Raw genomic sequence first — 11,109 nt, forward strand, 5'->3', positions numbered from 1 at the left:
GCATATCTTTTAGGGCTGACCACTTGTTATTTGTACGTGACTTTGTTTTCCTTGATTTCAACCTTGGGAATTTCTAAGTTGGAGTCTCAGATACCCACTGGTAGTAATAACTGTTACAATGGTAATAGTGTTAGGCTCAACAAAATGCCATATGCAGTAGAATTTTTTCTTATGGGTCCACAGGAGAGAGTCAGGGTTCAACATAGATGGTTTCTGGTCAGAGCTCACCTCATCTCTTTCTGCAAAGAGACAAGAAGTCAGAGCTTCATGACACTTCTTCTTTTAAGGGAAAATAACCTTTTTTTTTTTGAGCCTCACTTTCATGAATGTTTCCAGTCTTGATAACCTATCAGAGATTCTGTCTCCAAGTATTATCACATCAGGTAATAAGATTTCAAAAGAACTTGGCAAGGAAAGAGGTACCGAGACCATTAGACATAGGTATAACATTAATATATACCCATATTTTAAAAGAATAGTATTATCATTATTAAAATATTTGAATTTTAGTATTACATGGCACGTAGTGGAAAGCTATGTAGCAAACAAAAATTAAAACAATCAGAATTACAATTTATTGTGCATCTCTTATAATTACTCTTAATTAAGATAACCTTTTAAGCCCATTACTGAATTGGTACATATGTGCATTTTCTGAATTAACCTGCTTAGCTCTCAAAAGTCCAATATTCAGGACAAAACCAAGCAAATTGGTTTTACTTACTATTACATTTAAGAACTAACAAAATGGGAGCATCCTACAAATAATAGTCTAGAAAACAAAATTTAGCAATTATGTTTTCTGCTTTAAAATATTAATCTATTTTAAAATTGGATTTTCAGAAATCAATATTGTTGAAGCACAATTAGTGAGTTATAGTTTTAACATCATATGTATGTGTTCCAATGCACAAAATTCAATTATATACAAAATACAGCAAAACAGTTACTGAATTTACAATTGTTGTGTATTAAATACTGTTTGGAATAGATTTGTTGATGGTGGCTGCTTTGATATTGCTTGTCACATACATACTATTTTATTTTCCATATTGTACGGTGATACTTTTGCTAAATGGTAAAACTGATATGATTTTATTAATTAAAAATAGCTAATATGAACTGGAGAGACAGCTCAGTGCTTACTGCTCTTACAAAGGACTTGAGTTCAGACCTGTAACCCCAGTTCCAGTTCCAGGAGAGTAAGCGACACTCTCTTTTGACCTCCCTGGGCACCCAAATTCACGTGCTGCATATAAGCCCATGCAAGCACACACACATAATAACAAACAAACAAATAAATCTTCAAAATATAAATAGAGAAAATCAGTTTTCTTTAATGATATGATACCTGATAGATTGACCACACTCCAGGGCAGGTCCCATGCCCAGTAAATGGTCAGCTAACACAGACTGCACTGGATTATAGAGAGGGTTAAGAGGGAGAGAGAAATGAAGAGGTCGGCAGGTAGGGGAGTGAGGAAGGATCTGGGAAGAGTTAGTGAAAGGGGGTTAATATAACCAAACACATTGTATGAAATTCCCAAATGACTAATAAAACATTATAGAATACATAACGTTAGCAGAAGTACGTCTTTACAGAGATAAACCCTTTATGACAATTTACTATGTCCTCATAGTTTTATCCCATATTAAATTGATTGTTCCACCTGTTAATTTTAGAAGGATATGCTACCCCTAATATTTTAAATGTAACGACTGGGTATGTTTTCACGAAAGTACTAAAGAAGATGGGAAGGAGTGAGGCCCTTCTCCCTCTACAGGGATGCTGGAGTTTGGAAGTCCAAGGCTTTGGTCCAGTTTCCATGGGATGGTGCTCTGTTCTCTCCAGGCGATGATGCTAGAGAAGCTCTGAAGCATGGTGTGGACGGGATCTTGGTGTCCAATCACGGGGCGAGACAACTGGATGGTGTGCCAGCTACTGTGAGTTTCCACTGGGATTTCTCCACATATCTTTGGAAAATCTGGGCTCTATATGCCTACCGTGTGTGTGTGTGTGTGTGTGTGTGTGTGTGTGTGTGTGTATGTGTCTATCACTTACAGTAAACTGCAAGATGTTATGTTTATATGAGATCACAGATTTTCAGTGGCACAGGAATTATCTAAATTAGCAGACATAATTATTTTTAACTAGTCCAAGATGTCTATTTATAAACTCACGAGGAAAAGCCCTTCTAATTCGTAAGGCAGGGATCGTTCTTGTGGTTATAGGAGGCGATGTGTGAGCTGGAGCAGGAGAGAGGCGATACAGACATGGTGATCATAGGGATCACAGAAGCCTCTGGGGAGGAAAAATTCAGCGTAGTAGTAGTGAATTGTTGTTTCCTTGAACCAGCAGGATGATTTGGTCAAGTTTGCAGACAACCTGGGTTCATTTTACGACATAGTCCAAGCCAGCAGGGAGCCCTGGTGGGCACAGGGCTCTCCCACAGTGCTACCCAAAGCACTGGAGGGTGTGGTCAGTCAAGTCTGCACACAGTGGGATTAGCATCCGAAGATTTGAAATCATAAAGGGGTTGTAAGCCCCTGCTGACGTAGACCTAGTCCCACAGACACAGCGTTCTGGGTGATATTAAGTGTGGCCTGCAGGTTAAAAGGGGTGGGAAGGGAGGGCGAAGTGACTCAGAGCTCAAAGTGTCTGACCAGATTTGTGCCTCACTTGGGCACGAAGACACAGACTTAGTGTGCGGGCCAAATTAAGTTTGTTTTCAAAAAATAAAATATAAATTTTCTGAAATCAAATCTAACTAGATTTTAAAGGGGAAAATATCTAAATGCTGTGGTTTCTTTCCCTCTGGCCAAGGGCATATGGAAACTTATCTAAAAGGGCTTTTTGAGTTGTGGTCTCAGAGACTGGTTAAAAAAAAACAATGCCCCCTCCTTTGGCCTGCTGTGTGGATGAGAGGATAAGTTGCTTCAGCTTTGCCTCATGCTTAGAGCCAATTTAAGGCCCATGATGATGAGAGAAAGGTATGAATGCACCCAGTCTTTGGCAAATGGTGTTTTCTTTCCCTTGGTGTATGGGTTTTGTGGCGAGCAGTCAACGATTTAAAGGAAGGGTATGGCATAAGCCTTTACACTAGACACATAGACTGCCTTACCATCCTGCGGCCTTCATGACATCAGAAGTCAGGGGACGCGCCCAGGATGACATCATGTGAGGAGTTTTGAAATCAGAGGCTTGAGTTTGAGTTATTTCCTATTTTCTTGCCTCCTGTAATGTGTGTGAGAGAGAAGGGTCAGTCTCTCAGACTCTTTTGCCCAAACCTCTTCTGGTATTCCGTTGGTTCCCTAAAGAATTTGTCTGGACTGTACGGTTCTACACTTTTCTACTTCCCAGCATTCCCTTGTACGGAGAAATAGTGGCCCCTTGAATTTCTGGACCAGGAATTTAACTTCAGTTTATCCTGACACACTGTTCTCTGGCCTGTACGAGTCCTTCAAACATTCTCTTTATATTTTTTTTTCAAATTTGCATTGCATTTTGATGCCAACTATACCCCAACAACTTCAGACGTACAGATATAATGTTCTTTCCGCAGTCAATTTCTCACCTGCCAAACCCTTTCAGTAAAGAAGCATTTGAGCTGTCAAGTTGCTGACTTTCAAATGGAGTCCTTAGGCATGTTCTGTACCATCTAAGAAGTGTTGCTTTATTTTTTTAAGGGGAGTGCTTGGGGCTAGAGGGGCGCTCAGTGGTAGAGTTCTTGCCTAGCATAGAGGAGACCCTAAGTTCAAGTTCTAGTCCCAGTATGATAGAAACACAAAATGAGTTATAAAGCCGTGTCTCATCCTTGAGAGGTATTTGGCCCATGAACTGGCTTCTGCGGCATAACAAATGAATCTGAACTTACTGGCTGAAGCAATATTTATGCCCCCGTTTTATTCAGTTGACATTTTGAGCTGAGAACTGTGAGGTGGTGGGGTCCGGGCTTGGCTGGGCTCAGTCCCAATGGAGTGGGGTCAGCTGCTTGTGCAGCAGACCAGCCTGGGAGAGGTAATCTCACTGTCTCACGTCTCGTCTCCCGGCAGGTCAGGTTGGTTTGTTTACATGTAAGGGCAGATTTCTTAAAGGGCCATGTCAGGTCTTACAATCTAAGCTCAGAAGTAATATCTTCTTAGAGTCTCTCCTGTTCCGCTGGTGAACACTAGCTACCGTTCAGATCCCCACTCCATTGTTCCTTCCCCTAAGGATGCCCCAAGGAGCACAATCCCACTATGAATTGAAGTGTGGGTGGGGCAATCACTGGAGCCATTTGGGGGCTTGCTGAATCTCTGGAGGGTGGTTTTCTGATTATGCTGGGTCGCAGCCCTGGAGGGGTGTGAGGTGAATGTGGTCTGGGAGAGATTCTGAAAATGGAGGAAGTGACCTCTGCTTTAACTGCATCACCTTATTAAAGTCCAACTTTTTGGTTGGAACGTTTGAGTGTCCTGCTTCAAGAGAGTAACGATGGATGGATAGATGCAACACGGATGCGTCGGAAAGGAAAACCGGAACCCTAAATAGGGCCGTACCTAGTGAGCTTGTCTGTTCTGTTTTACCCAGGCTGCCTGGATCACTCTATTTTATGTGGTGTGTGCCTAGTGAAAGTGCAGCTCTGGGAAGAGAGGAAAGTTAGCATCTCTCGGGGTTGGATGGGACCTACCTGTCCACAGACACTGAGGCACACGTGCTGCCTCTGTTTTCTATCCCAGGATTCATATCTTAAGTGTCCTTATTAAAGTACTTTTAGGCCAGGTTAGGCACTGGAAATAATCTAAACAGACTTGATTTGTGTGACTTTGAAAATGTGTATTGAACCCAAGCTAGCTAATATTTTTCTTTGGTTCTGGTTTCAAATGGGGAAATATGCTTAATTATGGCTTGCATCATGGCTTGGAAATTGTAGCGTTTATATGTTGATGTAACTCGCCTGAATGTAAAAGGGGACTATGTATAGGTAAGCGAACGTATGTAAATGGATCCGAAGCATGTTTGGCAAGGGATGGAAGCCAGAAGGGAAAGGGGAAAATTGTACTACCTGCCAAACATTTTGGGGCCACTGGCCAAGGATTGCCTCCACTTCCTCCAAATTGTAGCTGTGTTTGGTTTTCAGCCTTTTACATAAAACTCTATTTAAGTTCAGCCACTAAACTTCGAGGAGAGAAGTAGGAAAGCCTTTGAGTGATTTCAGCACAATTATTTCTGGAAAAAGAGTAGCTTAAGTGTGTGGTGGCTTTCACAGCATACAGGAGTGGACTCAGAACTTCATTTCAGACCGAAACGCTGTGGGGCAAAGGTGAACTATTTCCATAAATTTTCACCTATATCTAATGAGCTAGCTGTATTACATACTACTGTGACTTTGGGGGCAGGGAGAGGGGAGCCAGTTATTTAAACTGACAATTGTTCCCTTAAAACATCCTGCTACAGGATCTTCTGATTCGGGCTTGGAACTAGCCTACTGGCTGGCTTATAAGTTTCAGGTTCAGCTAGGTGAGGTTTAGACATCTCTGCCTCCTACATAGTCTCCCTGGGGTCCAAGCTCTGAAGGAACAAGACTTGGGGATCCCTATCTCATGACAAATGACAGAAATGCAAACCTAAGGAGAAATAGTTGACGTAGCTGTTTAGGCCGGTGCCCATAAATGGCCCTCAACCTCCTCTGCTCACATGTGACTGCCAAAGTGGGTCATAGAAGTAAAGTCAGCATCAAGGAGGATGTTCATATGCTCTATTTGAATGGGAAGATCTATATAGACGTCTTAGACAGAAAATGTATTCAGAGAAGTATGGGGGTGTCCTGAACGATACTATAAGCCACCACATCACCTTTGAGAGTTTCCTGTGTTCTCTATGGTAACTTAGCCCATTGTCAATGACCAATTTAGACATGGCTCTTCCAGGATCACATGGTCATTTTCCTGTAACCAGGGGTAAAGTGCTTTCATCATTGCCTAATGTTTATCTGGATGTAAAGTTTGCTAGAAGAGGAACTCAGAGAGGGGTCACCCTTGCACACTTTATACACCACTGCTTACAACACCTACGAAGCATTTTAACCATCAAACTCTCGTAAATAATACTAAGAATACTGCATACCAGTAAGATACTTCACATACTCTTATAAAAGAAGGAGCTATGGAAGATTGAGTGATTCAGAATTATATTTATTATTTTTAGACATAATATTTGCATTTAAATATCAGAAATAGAAAAATGAATGCCAGACTTTGAAGACATAGAGGCTACTCAATTCTGAATTCACATGAGTTTCCAATTCCTGGCATTGCATTGTTTTTCTTCCTGGAGAAATGATTCCATCACTGACCTTAAACCTGTTTTCTCTCTGAGCCTGGAGGTGAAATTGAGCAGATTTTTTTTTTTTTTGCACAAACAGCGTCACATTGTCTTTTTTCTCCCCCTAGATTGATGCTCTGCCAGAAATCATCGAGGCTGTGGAAGGGAAGGTGGAAGTCTTCCTGGACGGAGGTGTAAGGAAGGGCACTGATGTTCTCAAAGCTCTGGCCCTGGGAGCCAAGGCTGTGTTTGTGGGGAGACCCATCATATGGGGCTTGGCTTTCCAGGTATTTGGAGGAGAAAATAAGCGAATACAATAAAAATCCTTTAATAGCGAAATAGAACCAAGTCAGCTTACTCAATACTTTAATATCTTTTACTTGCTTAGGGAGAAAAAGGTGTTCAAGATGTCCTTGAGATCCTGAAGGAAGAATTCCGGCTGGCCATGGCTCTCAGTGGTAAGTCTCAGTGCTCCTTGATGTTTTGTCACCACAACACAGTCACAGACAAAACTTAATTGAAGAAAAAAATTATTTGAGCTCGTGGTCTCAGAGGCTTTCAGCCCATCACCATGGGGAAAGCATTGCGGAGCTCGTGGCAGAAATTGAACTAGGAGCTAAGTTTTAACCTAGGGGACAAGAATATACTTTCAGGGATCATTTCTATAGTTTGTTAACCTTGGGGGGCTTTGCCTTAGTGACTACTTCCACCATCTAGTTTCCACCTCTGAAAGGCTCCAAAGCCTCCAGCATGGCCCCACTCCTGGGAAACAGGTACTGAAAACAGGAGCTGTGGAGAACACTCCAGATTCAAATGACAGTAGGTTCTTATCCTCATTTACTGCTTTTTTGTTTTCTGTGGGATTTAAGCCAGACTCCTTGGAGGACAAAAGAGATCAGGGGGACTGAACTTGCAGTTGGCTTTATATTTATGGCTCTGAGGCCCAGCACTCTTGGAGAAGTAGATTTACAGTGTGCCTAGTTACTTAGCCTTCAGCTTTGACAACCCCATCAGGGATGCCTTTGTGGGCAAGAGGACTCTAAAAGTAGGTAGAGCATCATTCTTTTCCTCACTTCTGGATACATGACTGCATAGATCCGACTGGCCAGTCAGTTCGACCTCTTAACTAAGCGCCAGGTCAAACTCTACCTGTTTAAAACCCTGCCCCTAACTCTCCGTTAGGCCTATGCCACCTGCAGCCTCTCACTCCCAGTTTGCCCTCATGCCAAAATTTCATTTGCTCTGTCCTGAACTCTCAACACTTGCCTTTTCTTTCACATCATGTCATCCAGAGGGGTTGCTCATTACAATGCAATTTGAATCTGACCCCCTTCATCACACCCACTGCCCACTTCGTCACACCAAGTGACTGTCCCATTACTTTTGCAGTGGATATTGGGGTCTGCTTCTTTAACCTTGTCTACCTGCCTTCCCCCGTTCTCCTTTGATCACAGAAACCAGGGTAGTCATTTAAAACATTAACTTAGCTCATAGTTCTCTTGGATCAGACCCCTCCAATGACTCTGGACTTAACTCAGCCTAGATGTCAAAGTCCTTACAATAGTTTTCAAGGGCCTTACTACCCTTCCAGGCAGAGCTTTTACCCATGCTGTCCCTGTTACTGCACCGAAGCTTCGTTTGCCTCTTAAAGGTTCCTTGATTTTCAGACAAGTTCCATCCTCGTGGACTCTGTGCTGCATCTTCCCTCTCCCTTGATGCTCCCCAGATGTGTGCATGGAGACTTCCTTCACCCTTCAGTCTTTCCCGTATGTTTTTCATTCACAAAAGGACCACCTTAACTGCTCATCTATCTCCAAGGTTCAGCTTTCTCTCCCCGTTCTTGCATTCTTTTTCCTTAGACTCTATCACTGTTCATAAGTCATCTGCCACACAACTGATTTTCTAAAACACACACATTATGTATTTTATGTTTCCCCTCTAGAATACAAAACGTGTGACCGGGGATCTTTCCATCTTTTATCTCATTGCAGGGTTTGCAGTGTTTAGAGTAGTGCCTGGCACACAAACAATAAATGTTTGTGAGAAGAATTAGTAAGTGCTGTGTTTACTGGGGATTGCTTAGAGTTTGACTCAGAATGGACCTTTAGCTGATGGGGGGGGAGCTTCGAGTGAGTTATCAGCTTCCCCATTTGACATTGAAGTGAGATTCATTTTCTGTGAGCCACAGGGTCCAAATAACCTTGCTAGCTACAGCTCCCGAGATTGTCTCCCTGCTACTGTGCAGCGCGGGGTTGCCGGAACCTTCAGGAGAAGAATGTCATTCTGTGAATCCTCACTACACATTTTAATTTGCTGCAGACATATCCTAAACGAGAGCTTTCAGACGCTGGCTGTCTATTAAATGTGGCAGAAAGAATACAGTCTTTGTGCTAATAAAAATATGTGCCAGTCATTTTGTATTAAGGACTGTTTAGGTAATAAAAATGGTCTCATGCCACATAAGATTTGGCAAGCCTACCTTGAATCATAAACCTTACATTTGTCAAGTTTTACATTCCTTGGGAAAAACGATTACCTGCCTGATTATTATTGCATTCATTTCATATTAAATGTATGCATTATTTTTTTCAGGGTGCCAGAATGTGAAAGTCATCGACAAGACATTGGTGAGGAAAAATCCTTTGGCTGTTTCCAAGATCTGACAGTGCACAATATTTTCCCATCTGTATTATTTTTTTCCAGCATGTATTACTTGACAAAGAGACACTGTGCAGAGGGTGACCACAGACTGTAACTCCCCACTTCAATACAAAGGGTGTCGTTCTTCTCCAACAAAATAGCGATCCCTTTTCGTTCATTGCTTTTGACTTTTCAATGGGTGTCCTAGGAACCTTTTAGAAAGAAATGGACTTGCATCCTGGAAATATATTAACTGTTAAAAAGAAAACATTGAAAATGTGTTTAGACAACGTCATCCCCTGGCAGGCTTAAGTGCTGGGAAACAAAAGATATCCTCTGGTAAAATTGGAGGTAGTGGGCTGAAGGAAAAGATAATGACCTCCCTGTTTATTAACCTGTCTTATGTTTAGATTTCCTTAAGACAGTGCTTCTTACAGTGTGTGCTGGGCTGTGAAATGTTGGAAATGCCCAAAGAAACATGCCGCTTGGATCTGCTGTGTTGAGAGAACAGCACTAGGTAGAATTGAAATGGATGGTGGTCGTTTGTGATTTTTCTAGGGACTTTTTGACTTTTAGCACCTAGGTCTCTGAAGGTGTATTTCCAGCCATGTATTGAGTATGTGAATGTACCTGAATGCCGTGTGGTCGTCACCCTGTTTGAAAAGGATATGTCTTGTCCACTTGGGCCAACATGAAATGACTTTCATTTTTGAACTCTGTCTACTCATTCCTTTTTTTGAGATACTGATTTCCTAGCTCCACCTGAATCTTTCCCAATCCTCCTCACTTATAGCCACATTTAGGGTCAAGTATGTATTTTGTGGGGTTCATGGTGAATAAAGACAAGGAATTTTTGCTCAGAAGGAAGCCCCCCCCCCCCGCAAAAAAGGCCATTTCTTTTACCACAATAATTTCCATAATTGTCAATGTTGCTTTCTTGTTTTTTTTCTATTTAATGTCATTCTTCCTTGAACATGGGGCAGTAAAGACATTCTACCATGCCAACTGAAGACCCTATGAAATGCCTATGGTTCTCACTTGCACCTTGCCCTTCTTAGACCCATGCCCCAGGACTTGCACAGTGTGGCACAACTTGACTCAGTATACACTCCACTTGTCTCATTGAATGTCACTTCAAAGACAGTTTTTGAAAGTAAAATTGTTAGTCGTTTAAATACAACAACCCTTCTGTACACTGTGAAGGTAACAACACAGGGCTGTTAGTTTTAGTCCCAAAGTGAGATTTCTGCAAGGGGAGGCACACTTGCCTTCTGCAGTAATTCTGATCAAACATTATGGAGTGTTGAATGAAGTCACTGAGAAAGAGACTTGCCATCTTGTGATCTTCTCCATTCAGCTTCTGAATCCCAGGTCACTGCTAAATGATAGCAGTATGGACTTGGGTTTTCCTTTTGAAATTATGTCTATGTTTGATTAAAACAAGAAGTCACTTATTCTGATAAAAATGGGAAGAGTTAGCTTTCATCTTTTCCTCCAGATGTGGAGGAAACGTTATCTTCATATTGTACCATGCTGTACTTTCTAGTTAATCAGTGAAGAAGTGTTCCTTACTGATTAGCAATTTTTTTGCTGTTAATGTGCAATATGCATTGTGGCTGCATTGCTGGGGATGCCATCCAAAAATGCTGATAGTAGTTCAGGAAGTGAAGTTCCATAAGAAGGATTTATTCAAGTTACAACAAGAATGGATGTAGATGTGTAAATTTCCTGTAACTTTTTGTAACATCAGAACTATGCTATGTAGATTTCTTTTAATGTCTTCAGGGATAGACTATGTCCCCAAACCCCAGGTTGGGTAAATTTTCTATAACCAGAAAGATACAGTTATTTGGATCTGTTGGAAAGAAATAAGGGTACAGGAATGGTTGAGGCAGGAATGGAGAGGGTTGATTACACATTGCTTTCCGGGAGTTCTGCCATTAAACTTTGTGATTGTCTTTTCTCTTTCTGATTTCTTTTTTTAATTTAAGTTTATTATTTAGTACACAAAACACAAACGTCATACACAATCATGGTGTACTTTGGAGGTTTTGTCATGCACATATGTATACTGTTCAATATTCAGCTCTTCTCTGAGTCTTTGAAAAATCTTTTAGCAGAAAGCAATAAAGAAAAGAGCTTCAAGAGGTTGTGCACTTGTCTGTTGT

At 41.5% G+C, this 11,109-nt stretch overlaps 1 protein-coding gene across 1 annotated transcript in view; it reads left to right on the top strand.

Annotated features, from left to right (window-relative positions):
- Positions 1–10,899, top strand: part of Hao1 (hydroxyacid oxidase 1) — a 48,016-nt gene extending 37,117 nt beyond the window's left edge. Inside the window, exons 5-8 of the mRNA XM_048455412.3 lie at positions 1,853–1,944; positions 6,430–6,588; positions 6,690–6,759; positions 8,894–10,899. Of these exons, the coding sequence (XP_048311369.1) occupies positions 1,853–1,944; positions 6,430–6,588; positions 6,690–6,759; positions 8,894–8,964 (392 nt within the window). The 3' untranslated portion in view covers positions 8,965–10,899. The remainder of the gene's footprint in view (positions 1–1,852; positions 1,945–6,429; positions 6,589–6,689; positions 6,760–8,893) is intronic.
- The last annotated feature ends 210 nt before the right edge of the window (positions 10,900–11,109 follow it).

The sequence above is a fragment of the Myodes glareolus genome, chromosome 10 (genome assembly GCF_982192425.1).
Source record: "Myodes glareolus chromosome 10, mMyoGla1.1, whole genome shotgun sequence".
In the NCBI taxonomy this organism is placed as follows: Eukaryota; Metazoa; Chordata; class Mammalia; order Rodentia; family Cricetidae; genus Myodes; species Myodes glareolus.